This window comes from Pleurodeles waltl, chromosome 4_1, assembly GCF_031143425.1.
Source record: "Pleurodeles waltl isolate 20211129_DDA chromosome 4_1, aPleWal1.hap1.20221129, whole genome shotgun sequence".
In the NCBI taxonomy this organism is placed as follows: Eukaryota; Metazoa; Chordata; class Amphibia; order Caudata; family Salamandridae; genus Pleurodeles; species Pleurodeles waltl.
Genome location: NC_090442.1, coordinates 937493566 through 937513954, shown reverse-complemented (window position 1 = coordinate 937513954; position 20389 = coordinate 937493566). Strand labels below are relative to the sequence as shown.

Below are 20389 nucleotides of genomic sequence, written 5' to 3'. Positions count from 1 at the left end.
TCCGCAATCCAATAAAGCCAAAGTTCTTGCTTCGCGGCCATCAGTTAAATGGAGGATAACTGGTAAGAGAAAAAGAGCAGTTCCTTCCTCCCTGGAAGAGCAAATAGAAGGTATATCACGATATCCCGTCCTCACCGTTCTTACTGGGGACGGGAGTTGGCGTTTCCCAAGGGCTTGGTTGGACGAATGGGGCAGGCGCGAATTAGGTGACCAGCTGCACCACAATATAGGCAAAGCCCCTTCCTTCGTCTATGTTCCCTTTCGCTGGCGGATAGAGGTCCGCGAGCTGTGTCAATCTGCATGGGCTCTTCCTCGGTATTCCCTTTGGATTCAGGGCGGGCTTCCTCGGAACGATGGGCGAAGGGACGAGATGGTACTGAGTGAAAAGGCAAACGACTCTTCTTTTTCTCCATTCGTCGTTCATTTAACCGATACTCTATAGTTAGTGCTTGGTCCATCAACCCTTTGAGGTTTTCTATCCTGGCAGAATGTACTAGTTCATCTTTGATGTCCTCTCTTAGACCTCTACGGAAGAGTGTCACCAAGGTACGTTCCACCCAGGTTGTTTCTGCAGCTAATTGTCTGAAACCAGTGATGTATTGTAATACATCCTGACTCCCTTGTTGAACTTCGCAAAGAGCCTCTTCTGCTGACGCCTCGAGTCCAGGGCGTTCAAACATCTGTTTAAAAGTAGTGATAAAGGTGGAATAATTAGATAGACAGGGATCGTTTCTGGTTACTAGAGGTGTGGCCCAGGCCAAGGCTGGTCCTGATAAGGCACTAATCAAATACCCCACCTTGGTCTTATCTTGTACAAATTGCGAGGGGCGAAAGGCAAAGTACACCGTTAAGGCATCCAGGAATTCTTTTAATGTGGTGGGATCCCCGGAAAATCGAGGTGTAGAGGCGGCTACTGCAGGGACATCTGTGGTCCTGGAGGCAAAGGTTTGTCGATAAACAGTATTCTCAGTACGTAATTGCTGGAGTTCTTGAGCCTGTTGTTGTATCGTCGCCAGCAGGTCCTGGTTAGTAGGTTCCGTGTTTACCACTGGGTTATCCATAGTTCCGGACTGCAACAGGAATTGTGGGCGTTGCAATCTGTCGCGGTTCTCAACGGTCTTACCCTCGCAGCGGAGAGGCGTAGGGGAACGGTCCTTGTTCCGACGGGTTCTGCTCTGGCCGAGGTAGGGGCGACCCCTTCCGGTAGCCACGGTGCTGTTTGGTATGAGCGAACCACTACAGTCCGTGCCCTCCAGAAGGAGTCCCAGAGGAAAAACCCCAGTAGGGTAAAAAACCTCCACAGGAACTCCCTGAAACGAAAGGAGGACACCAGGGTATTAGGACCGCAGTTCAGGAAGGCAGGAAAACAAAGCAAATCAGGAACAGACAGGATTCGCAGAAGGATATCAAATAGGAGCGTGACTATCACCAAGGAGTGTTGCAACGCAATGAACAGGCAGTTGGAATCCCCTTAAATACCCCTGGACAGGAAACAGGAAACAGGAAGTAGAACACCGCCATCTTGGATTGGGGAAAAGAAAACAGTAATGAATTAGGTATGTGTGTTAGACAATGCATGCTGGGTAGAGAGGAAGTGGTAAGCATGCTGGGAAGAGAAAAAAGGCAAGTATAAAGAACCCCCAGTGTAAGGGTTCGGTTTGTCCTAGGAACATCGGTAAGTGGTGGTGGGCAGGTGAATACATGCAAGAGAAATAAATGTTAAGCGCATAATGCGCTGTGTGCGGCCATGCCTGAAACCCCCTCGGGGTTTCAGGCTCTGCCGCGTCTGCCTTTAAGGCAGAACTTGAAAAAGGGGGAGCGGCGAGCGCCGTGACCCCCAGACCGGCTCCCTGGAGCCTTTATGGCCCTCGCCGGAGCCGCGGTGACCCCCGCGACCTGGGTGTCTGCCTCGGCGTCTACCGCGGCCCTGGCGTCGGCTGCGGCAAAATTAACGTGCCGCGCCGCGGCAACCTGAGCCCGCGGCCGCAGCGAGCGCTGCGGTGTAACAGAATGGATCGAGCAAATGCTAATACTACTCAACTGTTAATTAAAAGGGACATGCTTTGGTTTCCCCTCACCTCTTTCCTTTCACAAAACAAGACTTAACATACTACTGTTAATACTTAATGGTTGCTTTATTGTAACTATGTGATTTTTTACTTGCATTGTTTTACTTTTTCTTTCTTTACTTTCTCTCTTCTCTTTCTTTCTTTACTAAAACATAACAAAAAATGCTATTATTCTACGGTACAATATTACAGTCTGGTTGTGTATACAAATTGTTTCTTATAGATATAATTATCTTTATGATTATGATTAATCCTTTTTTTTTAAATGTTTTTTCTTCTGGTTGCAAATGTATTTATTGTACTGTACCAGTGTATGCTAACTTATTCAATAAAGCATTACTAAACTAAAAAAAATAAAAACCCAGGTATCAGTCATAAATCGCCTTTCATGTCAGTCACATGTGTTTACTCTTATTTGTACCTCTTTGAAGGGTTAGTGTGGAAATATGTCCTGTTATTACAACCACTGCAAAGTGTACCTGGGTCAATAAACATACGAGAGTCACTCCACTTATAACATGCACTGGCAAAGCCAATAGATGTGGTTTACCATGCATTTCCAAAATGTGATTTGGGCATTTTCGAGATGCAATTACCGCTGACTTTAAGTCAGTGATAACCATTTGCAATTTAAAACAAAAAGCACCCCAAGGTCCTTTTTTTATTGCAAGAGAGCACACACATGCCCCTTAGACATATGTGAGTTCTACAGGGGAACTCCTTTTTTTTGGGGTGCACCAGGGGGAGCTTTTTCCCATTGCCATCCCTGGTTTTGCATTTCCTAAATAGCGATTTCTTAATAAAAAATCGCTATTTAAGAAATGCAATACCGGCCCTTTGATTCAAATGCAATGGGATTTCATAATACCAATTTCCTAATAGCATTTTCTACTCTGTAGGAATCGCTTTTAGGAAATCTGTATCTTTGTACGCAGTGTTTAGCATTTCTTAAATAGCGATTTCTTTGAAGTCGTTATTTAAGGAATACAAAATTGCATTTTCGCATATCTGGCCCTACATCCTCTCCCCTTTGTAACTGCTGTAAAGTTACCACATTCCCTCTCTCAAAAGTGCCTTGATGCAACTTTGTGGCAGTGTAGTGCAAATGTGTAACATATACATTTTATGTTGTCATCGACCCTATTGAGATTTGTACGGGAAATCCACATTGTGACACAAGGCAATCACTATTGTGATGTTCCATTACACTGTATTCTCTTGTTTCAGCATTGTGATATGATATATTTCCCCATCGCCATTATGTTCAGTCTGTTATCCAAACATTCCAGTCATTGCGAGAGATAAAAAAGCAAATCTACCATGCTGAACTGTAAGTGAACCCGTCAGGATGCAAACCCCGTTACTGCATTCAAGCAGTTTACTGAACTGATGACAACCGCACTCTAAGGTGACCAGAAGGAGTCACCTCAGGAGAAAGCAACCACACTACATACATTCAGTTTTCTGGGGATAAAGTTTCAAAGTGAAAGACTGGAATAAAGTGGTCTTTAAAACACAGGCTGGGGTGGAGTGCTGTAACCAGATGCTGGGGGAGGAAGTAGGACCAGGTAGAAAAGAGAGGCTCCTGAACATGCCCGGAAATCACCAAGGTGGTTACCAACTAGTTACCACCCGGCACCCTTGTTCAAAAGGGAGGGTCCAAAATTCAGTATGCAGATTATGTGCCGAGATTTGTCTGCAGACAGTCATTTCACCGCCTACAAGACAGTGCCCAATTAAACAGCTATACATTTGGAGGGAGAGAACCGAACCCCACATGGGTAGGATTGGAACAGTAGTGGTGGTACCGGGGGCACAGCCGTAAAAAAAAGAAGGAAAAAACAGTAATCACCACATGGCAAACAAACACTGCCCTCAAGAGTGTGTCGTGTTTAATCCATGGTGACACATGCAAATCCCAGAATTCAAGGTAGGCCGAGAGTTTAAAAGAATGTTGACATAGCTTTGAGAGTCATGGCTTCAAGAAGTAGATGAAACAGGGGAAGGTGAACATAGCAACTTAATAATGAGTTTAAGAAGCAAGGAATGTATCCGGGGAAAAGAAAACTAGAAAACAAAGATAAGTCAGTAAAGTCAGTTAAGAGATATGTTTCACAGACTGTTTTTGCTATTTAATATATTTACCTATAGAATGACTATAACGTGGACCTACCCACGGGAAAAATTGGTGTGCTTCAATGTAAATGGAACAATAAGAAAGAGGCTGCATGTTTCTGTGAGAAGGTCACTATTGATATGGTCCAAGCTAAGTAAACAGAGCATTGTTAGCTTAAAAATAACCTACTCTGAAAAATATGTGTCATCACAGGGACATTTGCATATCATAAAAGCATCAGTAAAACATTTAATACAGCAGCGACCTTCTCCACTTAGGAAAGGAGACTTTGTGCATGATATAGATGGTCCAGAACAGAACAAAGCCTGAAGTTGAGGGTTTTCTGGCCTTGAGAAGGGCAAGCTGTAACTCAGCAGTATACACTGGTGGCTGGGTAGTCTATAGTGATACTCAAAGTATAGCCCGGGAGCCGCAAGCGGCCCTCCTGTCCTTTACAAGCAGACCCCCCGGTCAACAGCAGCACTGAGCTGCTGTTTACTCAACTCAGCATTATGATCAAAATGATGTTAAATAAACAGGCAAACCTTCATTTAAAAGGTAATTGAAGATAAACAAATGAAGTAACTAGGTTGTCATGCACATTTAACTTTGGGAACACCTTTATTTTTAAAGGCGCACTGCAGCAAAAGTGTAAAAATATGATAAGGTCTCTTAAAAAAAAAATGAAAAAGTGTATACATTTCACCTTCGTTCATCCTATTATATCAGTGCATTGAAAAAGTATTTTCTTTTTAAGTAATAGCTTTCAAACATAATTCAGAAACATTCTTTCTCCCCCCTCCCCCAACCCTGAAAAAATGCCAATAGTGAACCAAGAGACAAGTCAGTTAGTATGTGCACTCTTTGTGTTTCCTGGGTTCCTTCTATACATGGACAACAATATAGTGTATTAAATGAAACACAGGAAAAGGTTTTGTGCAGCACAAACCCTGAAGTCATGTTTTTTGAGGTTCTTTTATATGCAATAATGACGAAAAGGGAGGGAAAGGGAAATAAAACAATTGACTAGGATCACACAGTTTGGTAAAGTGGAAAAGCCAGGCTTAATCCCAGGTTTTCTGGATCTACATTGTGCAATTCAGCCACTAGATGTATGTGCTTCTCTTCCCCTACACCTACCATACTGTCACTCTCCCACCATCCCCCAGCACTCTCCCAAACACCGCGCCACGGCACTCTGCTAGCATCAATGCAGCACTCGGTCACATCACTACCCAAACTTTGAGACCCCCCTGGAAAACATTTTGTGAGTACCCATGGTCAGTGCTTAATTTGTAAACAAAAGCCTGCTGGTGCACAGAGCCCTCCTCTTAAACTTGTGGCTGCTACTATTTAATGTGCGAGCAGGGAGTACTGATGCAGTGTAATCCTGAAGCCATTTCGGGCCACTTTTATCAATTTACAGCCACTCCCTGCCCCTTCAGCTCACTCCTGCAGCTTTCAGCTTTCTCCCTTTGTGACGCCTATTAGTTTTTCCCTTCCTCCGTTTTTCCCATAGGTGCCTTTTGATCGCAGTAAATGCTTGAAGCAGAAAAATAAGGCCGGCCCTCAAAAATAAGTTCCGGTGCTCTTCACCGGAAACAACAAGCACAATTTGAACACTGCCCATGGTCCAACGAATATGTGCTTCCGCATGACATGAAGGCCTTTATTACAATTTTCGAAACTGCTTCGAAGTGATCAGTGTTTATCGTGTTCGAGTTTTTCGTGAATTACATGCAGATCTTGGGGTTGAAACAAAATTCTTCAGGTTTGGCCTGCCAGTACTTCTCACAAAACTCATAATTCTGATACGTACAGTAACAGTAGTTAGCGGTCATCGAAATGTATTGCCATGCCTGTAATAACGGCTTCAATGTCATGTTATGCAAGCCCATTACCTCAGTAAATTCATTAGAGACAAAAGTCTGTATTTTCCTGTATATTATGTGAGCACATTTTTCAGTCTTTGCATTTAGGCAATATTAATATTATTTTATTTAACGTGTTCCTGTATATTTTACAAAATCATAAAGCAGCCTATTAAACCGAGTTTATTTTCGCCCTTTCAGTTGGAAATTTAAAATATAGATTGGACCGTGAAACAAAATCTATATTAGTAGATGTGTCAGAGTTTCTTGAAGAGCGAGATTATCATGTACGTCTCTGCCACAAATGGTTTAGCTGTCAAGATATTGGAGTGCATGCATTGGTAAGTCATTGTTTTATTAAATAATGAGGAATAGAGGCATGGTTTGAAACAATAATTAAACTATCGATCACGATGAGTCACTATACCTTATTGCAGACAAGCACGATGCTCCCATACCTAAATAAAAATGTATTTAAATCTTTAGAAGGCTAAGTGGTTGGAATGTCGTTGAAGATATCCTTGTGTAACATGTAAGTCAGAAATCTGAGTAACAACTGATGATACTGCATTTCATAAACCTGAGGTCAAATGAAGGGGTATCACTGAGTTGGATAGTATTACTAAACTTTTCGAAACATCAAAAGACTATGCAGCATGAGCGGTGTATTTACATACATGATGTAAATTCATGAAGCTCTAAGCAGACATCTGCCCTGCAGTGATTTGCACTGAAGGTACAAAAATATCGGATCATGTATTCAAGAATAGAACAAAATAGGAGCTGGTCACTGTCGATGGCTGGGAAGGCAGCAGGAGTGCTACACTGCCTGGCCAGTTAGGAATTATCTGATCGATGTCCAGCATGTGTATGTTCGATTGCCCCCTTCGTCCATTTGGGTTCAGACATCGAAGATGAGTGGTGTTAGAAATCGGATAAACTTCCTATCCGCATTTTTGAAAAATTGTGGAAAAGTTCAAAACTTTCATTACAATTTTCACTTAGCCAATATTTCTGCTATCTTGTGTGATTTGTTTATGCATAACTTTTTAAAACACGTTTTTATGCAAGTTCCATACTTCATGTATGTCTCACATAAAAGTCACCCAACCTACCAGGCAGAAGACTGTTTCAAGCAGAAAATGTCTCAGCGAGATATTTTCTGCATGAATCACTTTAGCAAAAGGCAAACATTAGGGAAACATTACTCAGTGGAACCCAGACTTTTCTGTCGAATTCACAGTATTTTTTTTTACAGCAGTGGAAGATGGCACATGGGTAATGGTGACTTCAGACAGATAGCTTCCATGTTAAGTTGTTTATTCAAGTAACTCTTATGTTTAGTTCACAAACAAAAGAAACCCCATTAAGAGCAATGTTAAAGCATTGTTTAGCCAATGGGATCGGTTTCCATCCCTATTCTTCAGCAAACGAACTTTTAGAACAATTAAGTAAGCACAGTCCTGGTATCTCTATAAGGCAAATACATTTCTCCTTTATAAAATTAAAATTGTTTCAGCTCATTCCGTCAAATTTGTCTTCCATTATTCTGCTTCAATTATAAATGCCTCTCTTTTTTAGATTAAATGGAAGTAATAGTGTACGTTTCTTTCAGAAGTTGTATTCCCTTCCCCTGCTCTGAATACTGAAATGCTGCAACAGCTGTGCCCTTTTATACTCTCAAAACATCTGCCAAATTGTTCAAAAAATGTACTAGGTCTGTGTTACACTACATTTTCCAGACATTGGTCCGGCAATAAAATATGCTAATCACCTAAATTATGAATAAGTGTTAAATAAGCTCAGTTTATGCCTCACATAAAATATCGAGTATAATCACAGTACTATTTAGTATTATTCCAGAGATACGGTTCAAATAGATAAAATGAGGAGCAGCTTGCTATGAAATTCTAAACAAGTTTTGTGTATTTCGTTCTTTCTCCTGCACTATTTGTGCAATGATGTGTAAGTAAAGCATCGCTCACAATAGGAGTTTTAGGTTTAAATGTTCAGCAATACTCTCACATGATAGTACTTCCTGTGAGATCAGAATGAGCCTAGAGATATGCTTTGAATTCACTCACTACTGACACTGACGACATGTTAAATAATTATTGTTATTTATTGGGTGTTGAACAAGATCTGAGGATGCCATGTAACTTTCTCAAAGACATTTTTGGACAAAGTCAATGCTTGTCTTTACAGTCAATCACGCACCCAGGGGCGGATCCCCCGCTATAGCAGAGGAGCACCGCCCCACCCCCAGCAGCAGCTGCAAAATGTTTATAGTAAAACCATAATAAACCATGTTTATTATGGTTTTACTGTAAAAGGGGTGGGGCCATGGGGCGCAATATGTGCAGAGAGGTTGTGCACAGCACTCCACCTCAGTACGCATGTATGTTTGGCTAGCCGTCTTGTGCCAGCCAAACACACATGCGCACTAGGCTCTCTCCAACCCAGAACTGTGTTGTTGGGTTTGGGGAGCAGGCAGAGACTCTCACTTTGCCTCAGAGCGCCATGGCTGGATGTTACGTCCAGTCCTAAGGCTGCTTTCATGTTGCCAGCAGCATGAAAGCAGCTTTAGAATTGGACGCAGGGCAGGCTGGGAGCCTGTGCCTGCTGTGGAGGAGGACCGGAGCAGATCGATCAGAGAGGTGCAGTGCGGCAGATATGTTTTTTTTTGTCCTTTCCCCTCCCCACTGTGTGCCACACTGCCCTGCCCCTTTTCCCTCCTGTGAGCCACGACTGCAGACACCACGTAAATTCAGTGTTCTCTTTGAGTAGCTCTTGGGGGAGCAGGAGAAAGATTGGCAAGTAGGATCATGGATGTCATGTAGGGGTTACCAGGGCTCACAGCTGCGACCTCTGGCTTGCACTTTGCTATCCCTGTCGCTGTCTTTTTGACCCCTGGCCTCAGAGGTGGCAAATTCGGAGTCAGGAACTCTGTGGCAGCTCACCCTTATGGACATAAGTTGAGGCTCCAATTTTTTTTTTTCTGTCAATTTTCTATTACACTAATAGTGAATGAAATATATGTCATTCCCTATCAGTGTAATAAAAACTGAGTACAATTAGGAATATGCCCTTCCATGGCAGCTGAGGTAAGTAAAAAATGCCTTTAAATGTTTGTTGTGTGCATGCTTGCGGGTGAGAGTGCGTTTATGTGAGAGTGTGTATGTAAGTGCTAATGTGTGGGTATGTTTAAGAATGAGTGAAAGCAGAGGTCATAGGGAATGTGATGCCACTTCCGCTACCCCTGACATTTCGGTGAATTGACGTCCATGTATCGTAAGGTACATTTTGAAGCTTGCTTGTTGATTTTTTTCTCTCTGCCAAGCAAAAAACTTTTTTTAATGATTTCTCATATACCCAAGGTTTTAAATCTCAAACAGGACAGGTGTTATAAATTGGCACCTACTGAGCCCTGCATTCTTGTCCTTAACTTTACTGGCAAAACCACTGATTTATTTCTTCAGAATGAATGTCATTTAGTAAACCCATGTCAGCTTTCCAGTAGCCATTTATATTTTACGTGCTTCACTTCATGTTGCCTTTCCTAAGATCCAGACTGTGTTTCTGTAGCTTTTATATGCAACACAATGACTTTATTAGAGTGCATAAAGTGACCTAAGTCTCCCCATGTGTCTGCAGGTGAATTCAGTTTGTAGGTGCATGTTTATGACAGGGTACACTTGAAAGCTCTGAATCTGAGGCTGAGGGCAGTAGAAGTTTCTCACAGTGCCCATCAGTGTGTTCAAATGGTAGTCAGACTACTGGTGCATCTAGTCATCAACATATCTGCAGTGTGCACATGGAAATGGTCACATATATGCCAATTGGGACTCTGTATGAAAGTGTGTGAAGGATGGACACAACCTTTGAAATATTGACAGTCCCAGAGGAAAAGAAAATACAGTGCTTATAGGTGAATGGTGGGTTATTAGAGGGGAGGAGATTAAATATAGTAAAGGAAATACATTGGGAAGAGAAGGGTGAAAAGACTGTGATAAGGAGAAAGGAGATGACACACAGGACACACTGATGGAGAAGGTCAGAAAGATCTGTAGAGAATAATGCTATATATTTTAATAGAGTCAGAGACTACAGAGGAAGGTTGTGTGAAGACGATAATGGGGTTGATTGAGACAATTCGAAGACCACTACCCCTCTCGCAGACCTCAGTAATGTTTGGTTCACAGTTTGGTATTTATGGATTTGAACCATTTTCAATTTTATTCACAACAAAATCACTTTTCGTACTCATTTAACTGACATGACTAATGAGCAACAGGTCTGGGTTGTTTTGGACATGTGCATTGTTGTGTTATATTTCTGGATGCAATAATAGAAATTGCATGGACACACACACAAAGACAGGTAAGGAGGCACGCTGTGTCACACAGAAGACTCTACTTGACATTTTTTCAGCCACACACTTTTTACGTAGACCGTGGTTCTTGGAAGAATTCCTAGTTATGCTTTTTTGGCCATGCTTTTTTAGAGACCCCTCACTCTTTTTCATTTCCATTAAAGCAGTATTAATACTTAATAAAATTTAAAGAGCATTTAACAATTCATTTACACTGAAAGGTAAAATCATTGATGCAGCTTAAATCAAATAATCCATGACTGAAGATTTTCTACCATGTGCATTGCCATAGTAAATTGGGTACATTAAGACTTTGATAGGGGATACTTGGGGAGTTTGTAAATATTATCAGTGAGACAATGTGCACAAACCTACACTGCAGATATTTACATTGCATATATCAACGGTTTAAGGTATAGAGATTCAAAAACATTTTCCTGAGATCAATTGCTTAGTAGACAACTGCCTAAGCCAAAACTGGAACCCTGAGAACTGGTTGCCTAGTCCAGTATCAGGCCCTGATTTTGAGTTAACTCTAAAGGGTCATTCGCCAAAAAATGTCAGAAGTCCCATCTACCTACTAAGGCTTTATTCCACCCAACTTAGAGGGTGGGGGCACGTCCGCCTTTGTAAATAATTTAACAGGGGAAGCCACCTCAACATGGTGGCAGACCCGCTGCTGAATTACGTTGCTTAAATGCCAACATTCTCAGCTGCACTTCCTTAATGGCCATCATAATCAGACATAGTGCTATATAAAACTAGCCTTTGAGAACATTCTCTGAAATCCTCAGTGACAGTTCTAATGTGAATACTGGAAATATACCCCTGTTTTGGTGTTGAGAATTCCATCATGTGATACAGAAAACACAGAACTGCTGTGATAGTCGTTTTCCCCTCTATTCTATTAGGATCTGCCTCAGGTGAAAATGCACTTCTGCCTCTTCATGGGTGGGTATTGTTAGATGCAAATAAACTGCTATGAGTAAGGAACTAAGACGTTCTAACTGTCAAATATTAAATGAATCCCATAACCATTAGATCCAATCTTATCATGACCCAGGCTATCATTGGTATTCTCTTAGCAAATAATAATTTTAAATTATGCTGTTCATATTGCTATTTAATTGAAGTCTTAAACGACTGACAGATCTTTCCATTTGATTTTTTATATTTATATATATATATATATATATATATATATATATATATATATATATATATATAGTTGTATGTGTGTACTTGTGTGTATCTATGCAGATACAAAGTCTGTTATATGCTATTTATTACCATTGTTGAGTGTGGGTGTCATGGCTTATTGGCTCGTGAGAGAGGAGGTATTTTTGATTATATATATTTGTTTTAACAAAGGCTTTTCACCAAAATCTAAATGCAAGTGTTTAAATTTGTGGAAAAAGATAAGTCCCACGTCACAGATATGTAAGGTTTAGGAGAGCAATTACCCAGTGTGGTAATAGTTACATGTAATCAGAGAGGCAGGAAAAAGTGTTTTCTCATGTAAAATTTCTGTATACTGTGGTAACTACACTCAAATTTGACCTTTGCACAGTTGTTATGAATATGTGTTTGTTATTACAGTTGCTATAACTAACATGTTGTTGGGCCATATTTATTTTCACTGCCATGGCACATATACATTTCTACTTTCAGGATTCTACATATCTCGTAGCAGACACATTTAGTTGAATCTCATGAACAAACACATACTATACTGAAAAAGGGTTTGTAAAGAAATGCAGTATCCTCCTTTGTTATGATATCACTAGCTACTAATACATATAATACAACTACAACATGTGTATGTGAAACATATGCTAAGGGTGGTAATCTGTTTGTAATTATTTGTTTACTTTTAGATAAAAGTGGAAGATCCTTTGAAATCCGCTTCTCTGCAGTACTCTGAGCTGTTGCCTTGTCTTTGTATTGAGGTAAATATATGTTTAACAATCTATTATTTTCTTTTTTTAGTTAGTTCATCTTCCTACAAAAAGCATATACTTAGTTCTGCAGCTAGTGGGGCAATTTTGCCATGATGCGGAACAAGAAAAAAGTGCATCTGCATTTTCACAATTGTTACTGCTTTTTTAAATAGGTAAGGGAACACCTAGTATTTGCACTTGGTGACACTTGTGGCACACAGATTTCATGCCACCTGGGCTGTTAACATAAAAAGAAATGGATACACTATACTTTCTTCACTTTTTAAATGTTGAAATATGCGTCTGTGTTTCGGGTAAAATCAGTCACGTTTACTATTTATCTTGTCATAACAAAACGCTTAGTGATGGGTTAGGATTTGCCAGGTAGTGTCTCATGAAACTCTGATTTTTATTTTTTTATTTTTAAGACGCCACTAGGTAGTTATAGTTAGGACTATATTTCCATAGAAAAAGCGTTTTTTGACTTGCCTATATCTTTGGCACTGTTTGACGAATCTTCACAAAACTTTCAAAAAAAGTGTGCTGGTGATTCATGTTGCACACGGAACTCGTGCAAGAGCATAGACATTCAGAATTTATAGTTAAAGTTCTTTCAGTAACTATAACTCATGCCCTAAGGTAACCTTAACTTGAGCCCTCAACATGCACTGCTAATTACTGCTAATTAATCACAAACCCTGCAGTGTCTGATTTCATCGGGCGCTGTAAATGTTTTTCTCTCCTTAGGGGGCTCATAATTAGGATTGTAGTGTGTACACTTAAGTAGCAAGTAGGGGCCTGATTTACAATTTGTAGGATGGTACACTGCCTGTCAGAGTGGTGAAGAGCACTGCCTCCACCTTCCTGATGGACTACTGTCTTTCAAATTTAGAGACAGCCACTGGCCCCACAGTCATCTCTGAACATTGAAAGGCATTTCCATCATGGTGGTTGCTTTCAGTCTACAAAATGTTTGGTGGATAGCCTCTGTTGATTTTGATGACCATTCACTAAACTTTAAACTTTTTTGTGTTTCGGAAACAAACTCACAAAGTGAGTGTTTTTTTTCATTAAAAAAAAAAATGAAACCCTACAACCTGAGAGTTTTCACTCAGGGTGTGAGGGGCATTTTTCTTTATTTTGTGCTTAATGTTCTCCCTCAGATGGACTTCATGCTATCTGGCCTTTGTAGAAATTTTACTTTGACAGAGCCAGAGAGGGCTCCATTGACAGAAAATGTAATATCTGCTTGACTGTAAATGTTGCTGCTGGACCAAAGGGTTGAGGACAGGTTTTAGACCTGGCATCTATGGTATGATTCTCCACCAACCTTTTTCCTTCAACATTCCTGTTTTGCTGACTTTGCTTATGCTGGCCTTAGAACTCGAAACACTTTACCATGGCTTACCAGTGCTACAGTGCTTACTTCTTAAAACATGGTGCAATTGGCTTACACCCAATTTACACATACAATTTACTTGTAATTTCCCAGTGAAGGGTTACTATATGTACCCAGGACCTGTACATTAAGTGGTACTCGTGGGCCTGCAGCATTCTTTGTGCCACCCACTTAAGTAACCCTTTAAACTTGTCTCATGCCTGCCATTGCATCCTATGTGTTCATTTTTAATCTGCCATTTCAACATTGCAAAATAAACCATTTGCCAAGGTACAACATCTCTTTGTAAACCATTTAAGTCATTCCTAGGGTAGGTCCTGAACAGCCCAGAGGATAGGGTGAATTGTATTTAGCTGGATCTGTGCTTTTACGTTTTACATGTCCTGGCAGTGTAAACCTCCTAAATTCGTTTTTCACTTCTGCAAGGCCTAGCTATCCCATAGGATATCATTGGATTACTTTAATATATTTAATAATTGATAACTTCAATTGGAAGCATGTAAACAGGCTAAATAAAGAATTGTAATTAAAAGCCCTATCTAATGGTAAAGTCAGATTTGTAGACACAGTTCTGAAAATGCCACTTTTAGAAACTTGGCCTTTTTGTCCTAACCATTTGGTGCCTGCAGCCTGATCCTGGGTTGCATTACTAGGTGTGGCTGGCAGTGAGTCTTTGTGTATTTTTCTCAGACAGTGAGACAAGGTGAAGGTAGGTGTTAGAAATAGGGTCTTTGGTTGGCAGTCAGGTTGCCGCCTGTCCAAACAAGGGCCCTCACTCTAGTCAGGGTAAAGGAGAATCACATTCAGTTAACACCCACTCACGCCCGTGGCAGCTTGGCACGAGCAGGCAGGCTTAACTCAAAGACAATGTGTTAAGTATTTGTACCACACACACACAGTAATACACTGAACCACTACAAAATGACGCAACAGAGGTTTAGAAAAATAGTAAATATTTTATCTAAATAAACAAGACCAAATACAACATAAATTCACTATACACCATTAAATATATGATCTTAGCACTTAAAAACACAAAAATAGTGCCTAGAGGCACAAATACTGCAATTTGATGTTAAACGGTGTTGTGATGGTCATTTCCCACAACACAATGCCACTCCTCTGTTTACGGAGTCGTACGGACCCCCAGGTACAGCACCTTAGTGAAATAAGTAGGAAATAGGCCGAAGCACAGAGTCGGGGAGTGAGATGTCACAGTATCTGATGTGGTGTCAGTTCTGGTGCTGCAGGGCAGAGTAGCAGAGGCGTTGGGTCCTTACTACAGAGCAGTGGAGGTGAGGTGGCGTCGGTTGTGAGGTGTCGGTCCCTCGGTACCTCCGGCAGAGATGAAGTCCGGTGAAGTCACAATGCTGTGGGGTGACGTCCCAGGGTCTCACTCACGTCATAGGGTCACAGGCACAGTGAAGGAGTCGGGTGTCACGAACATCATTGGTACGACACCCCGATCTCAGCAAAGTCGGGCGGCGATGCAAGGCCTGCAGTCGTTGGGGTCGTCGTGCATCTGCAAGAACCACGGCTTCAGGTGTAGGCGGCGTCGTGGGTTCCATGCAGCGGCGTCCTTAGCAAAGTCGCACGGCTTCGTCTGGCATCGTTTCACAGGATTTCACCAGAAATTCACTTCTATGGGCCCAAGAATTGAAATGCATCCTCTGGCAAGCTAGGGTCCACGGCACGTAGACTCAGAACTGGATGGTGAAGCCTTTGCTGTCCCTGAGGCTTCCAAACAGAGGCAATCTCTACTCAAAGCCCTTGGAGATACCGCTCTCACAGGCAGAAGCAGCAACTGCAGGATAGCCCAACAAAGCACAGTCACAGGCCAGGGCAGCACTTCTCCTCTGCTCTTCTCCTGGCAGAGGTTCCTCTTGATTCCAGAAGAGATCTTGAGGTGATCTAAAGTCTAGGGTTTTGGGTCTACTACTTATACCCCTTTCTTCCTTTGCAGTAGGCAAACTTCAAAGAAAAGTCTCTGTTGTTCACAAGATCCTGCCTTGCCCAGGCCAGGCCCCAGACACACACCAGTGGGTTGGAGACTGCATTGTGTGAGGGCAGGCACAGCCCTTTCAAGTGCGAGTGACCACTCCTCCCTCCACTCTAGCACAGATGGCTCATTAGGATATGCAGGCTACCCCCCCAGCACCCTTTGTGTCACTGTCTAGAGGAGATGCACAAACAGCTCAACTGTCAAACTGACCCAGACAGGCAATCCACAAACAGGCAGAGTCACAGAATGGTTTAAGCAAGAAAATGCCTACTTTCTAAAAGTGGCATTTTCAAACTAACAATCTGAAAACCAACTTCACTAAAAGATGTATATTTTAATTGTGAGTTCAGAGACCCAAAACTCCAAATTTCTATCTGTTCTCAAAGGAAAACTGCACTTTAATAATATTTAAAGGCAGCCCCTATATTAACCTTATGAGAGAGATAGGTCTTGCACAGTGAAAACCGAATTTGGCAGTATTTCACTATTAGGACATGTTAAACACATCAGTACATGTCCCACTTTTAACATACACTGCACCCTGCCCATGGGGCTACTTAGGGCCTATGTTAGAGGTGCTTTACATGTATAAAAAGGGAAGGTTTAGGCCTGGCAAGTGAGTAAACTTGCCAAGTCGAATTGGCAGTTTTAACTGCAAACATAGACACTGCAGTGGTAGGTCTGAGCCATGTTTACAGGGCTACTCATGTGGGTGGCACAACAAGTGCTGCAGGCCCACTAGTAGCATTTGATTTACAGGCCCTGGGCACTTCTAGTGCACTTTATTAGGGACTTATTAATTATGCCAATCATAGAGAAGCGAATGCATACAATTTCACATAGGGAGCACATGCACTTTAACACTGGTCAGCAGTGGCAAAGTGCTCAGAGTAATAAAAACAGCAAAAACTGAGTCCAGCACACAGAAACAACCTGGGAAGTAGAGGCAAAAAAGTTAGGGGAGACCTTGCCAAAGATGCCAGGTATAACATGTGTCCCCCCAGCTGAAAGTGGGGAGAACTGCCCAACCTCATGGAAGTTCTCATCACTAAGGCTGAAGAATCTGGACAGACAATAAGCTTTGGGGTGTTCTGTTCCAGGGGGTTGTTCTACCATAAAGTCCATCCCCTGGAGGGAAATGGACCACCTCAACAGTTTTGGATTCTCACCCCTCATCTACATTCACCATTTGAGGGGCCTGTGGTCAGTCTGGAACCAGAAGCGAGTCCCAAACATGCTGTGTCTTGGCTTCTTCAGCGCCCAGATCACAGCAAAAGCTTCACGCTCTATTGCACTCCACCTACGGTCCTTGGGAAGTAACCTCCTACTGATGAGGGCTTCAGGTTGATCTAGGCCCTCTTTGTTCAGCTGTGATACCACTGCTCCCACACCATGCTCTTAAGCGTCAGGCTGCATGACATACTCCTTGGAAAAGTCAGGTGCCTTCAGCACGGTGGCCGTGCACATGGCTGCCTTCAGGGCATCAAAAGCTGTCTGGCAGGACTCAGCCCAGATCACCTTCTTTGGTTGCTTTTTAGAGGTTAACTCTGATAAGGGAGCAACAATGGTGCCATACCCCTTAACAAACCTCCTATAGTAACCTGTGTGGCCTAAAAAGACTCTCACCTCAGTCTGGGTCTCGAGGAGCTCCCAAGCCAGAATAGTGTCAATCTTGGGTTGTACGGGTACCACCTGGCCACTCCCTACCTGGTGCCCCAAATATACTACAGAGCCCTGCTCTATTTGTCACCTGCTAGCCATAATAGTGAGGCCTGCCTTTTGCAGGGTCTCTAACACTCTACAGAAGTGCTGCAAATGTTCCTCCTAAGTGGAGCTGAACACAGCAATGTCATTCAGGTAGTCAGCACTGAAATCGTTCAGTCCAGCCATCACCTGGTTGACCAACCTCGGAAACGTGGCAGGGGCATTTTTCATCCCAAAGGGCATCACCCTAAAATGGTAGGGTTCCTAGAAGTCCACAAGTAGACCATATAGGTGACATCCCTCTTGCCCTCCACCACCTCAAAAGGCCCAGTCCACTTGTCCTGGAGAGCCCTAGGCTCTACTGGGGCCATTACCCACACTTTCTGGCCAAGCTGAAACTCAACCAGGGTGGCATTCTGGTCATGCCAGCATTTCATGTCTTCCTGGCTTGCTTCCAGGTTCTCTTGAGCGACCTTCCTGAAGCCGGCCATTCCTGAAGGCCAGTATGTAACTGAATACATCCTGGGGGTGCTTACTGGAGGCTTTCTCCAAGCCTTCCCTAACCAGACTCAAAGGTCCCCTGATAGGGTGGCCATACAACAATTCAAAAGGACCAAATCCTAGACCCTTTTGTGACACCTCCCTGTAGGCGAACAGAAGGCATGGCAAGAGGATGTCCCACTTACGCATCAAGGGCTCTGGCAGGCATGATCATGCCTTTCAAGGTGTGGTTGGATCTCTCAACCAGACTATTTCTTTGGGGGTGGTAAGGAGTGGTAAACTTGTAGGTTACCCCACACTCCTTCCACAGAGACTTCACATAGGTTGATATGAAGTTGATACCCCTATCGGAGACCACTTCCTTGGGGAACCCCATGCAGGTAAAAACCCCCATCAGTGCATGTCCCACTACAGGGGAGGTGATTGATATTAAAGGAATGGCTTCTGGGTACCGGGTGGCATGGTCCACCAAGACCAGGATACACCTGTTGCCCATGGCTGTCTTGGGATCCAGAGACCCCACAATGTCAATAGCAACCCTTTCAAAGGGGGTGCTGGTTACAGGAAAAGGTTGGAGGGGAGCCTTACATTCCCCCCCACTATTGCCACCTGCCTGACAAGTTTGGCAAGACCTACAGTGTACATCTGAGTGCCTGCACATTTGGGCCCAGTAAAAGTGGGTGACAAGCCATTCAAAGGTCTTGTCCTGCCCCAAATGTCCAGCTAAAAGCACATCATAAGCCAGGCCCAGTAGGAAGGCCCTGAAGCACTGGGGTACCACCAGCACATGGGTTGACCCAGGTTCAGCAACCTTAGGTTCACTATATAGGAGGTCGTCCTCCCAGTAGATCAAGTGTGATCCATACACACTGCCAGATGCCTGATCTGCAGCCTTCCACCGCAAACCCTACAGAGTAGGTCATGTTCTCTGTGCCTCACAGAATGCTTCCCTGGTGGGTCCCCCTTCCTGCTGCCACTGCGTCATCTCAGGGACATCCTCAAGCTCAGCCACCCATTCCCCCATAGGCTCCAGGGCATCACCCTCAGGCTCCGTCTCCTCCCAGACTGTGGGAACTTCTGGTGCCGGTTTCCCGCACCCCTTGCCCTTCTTCCTTCTGGCAGATGCCTGGGGCACTCTTTTAGGCTCCAGGGTCTCCTGAGCACCCTGATGGGCTGCCATTGGCTGGGTGAACACAAACATCCACCCAGCCAGACCAAACATCTCCAAGTGAGACCTGTGTTCCTCCTCCTTCCAAGGGGAATCCTCCAGGTCATTGCCAAGCAGACAATCTACAGGCATGGTTGGATGAACAGCTACTCTCAAGCCACCTGAGACAATCCCCCCCATTCAAAGGGATCCTACACAGGCACTCTGAGTTCTCTACCACAACTACTTGGTGAAGTACATGGGGATCTATCTGCTCTTCAGACACCAGATGATGTCTCAGAGTAGTCACAGTGGCTCCTGTGTCTCTCACAGCTTCTACTCGCTGTCCATTGATGGTCAACTACAGCCTGTACTTCTTAGTGTTTTCAGACACTAGGGTTCTCTGGACCATCTCACTGTCTCCTAGTGAGACAAGGGGCCCCCCCACCTGAAACCAACTCCTCCCCAAGCATCAAACCCTGTGCTTGAGCACCAGTAGGTGCCTGTGTCCACTTGGGACATTTGGGATCCCCTTTCACATGACCCACCTGGTCACATGCATAACACTTGCAGTACCCCCCTCAGCAGTTTTCCCTTTGGAGAACCATGGCATTTTCTCAACATGGGGCTGGGAAACCTTACCGTGGGAACTAGGTTGGGGCCCTTTAGAGAACTACACATGTTTACCCTTACCCCCCTTTCCTCTGAGAGGGACCCTGCCAAACTTTGGCGTGGTCTCCCCATACCTCTTTTGGACCCCTGTGGTCTCCTAATGGTCCGCTGCCTGCACAAGCTTCCTGGGGTCAGTCAGCTTGCTGTCAAACAAGTGCAGGCACAGCTCTGGAAAACAAAGACTGTACAAGTGCTCCCAAGCAATTATGTTTTAAAGACCCTCATAAGTTGTTACCTTACTGCCCTTCACCCAACCATCCAGTGACCTGCAGAGAGAGTCAACACATTCTAACTATGTTTGGGATTCCTTCTTCTCATAGAACCTAAACTTGTCCTTATACTGCTCAGGGGTGAGACCATACCTTGTGAGTAGGGCATCCTTCATGTTAGATTAAGTGAGCCACTGAGGATCCCCTAAGGATGTCAGAGTATCCCTCCCTTCTACCTCAAAGTGCTTCCACAGACCCGCCTCCTCCCCCAATGTGCTTCAGGGACCATGTTCATGTGGAGAGCAGACTCATACCCCTTGAAGCACAAGTATATGTCATCCTCCCTCTAGTAATCCTTCACAAGGCCATTAGGAATGTACACCCTCC

General features: G+C 43.4%; 1 protein-coding gene across 1 annotated transcript in view; it reads left to right on the top strand.

Annotated features, from left to right (window-relative positions):
• The window catches only part of IL17REL (interleukin 17 receptor E like), a 600388-nt gene that overhangs the window by 238784 nt on the left and 341215 nt on the right, over positions 1–20389 (top strand). Inside the window, exons 7-8 of the mRNA XM_069229705.1 lie at positions 6258–6397; positions 12306–12377. Coding sequence (XP_069085806.1) covers positions 6258–6397; positions 12306–12377 — 212 coding nt within the window. The remainder of the gene's footprint in view (positions 1–6257; positions 6398–12305; positions 12378–20389) is intronic.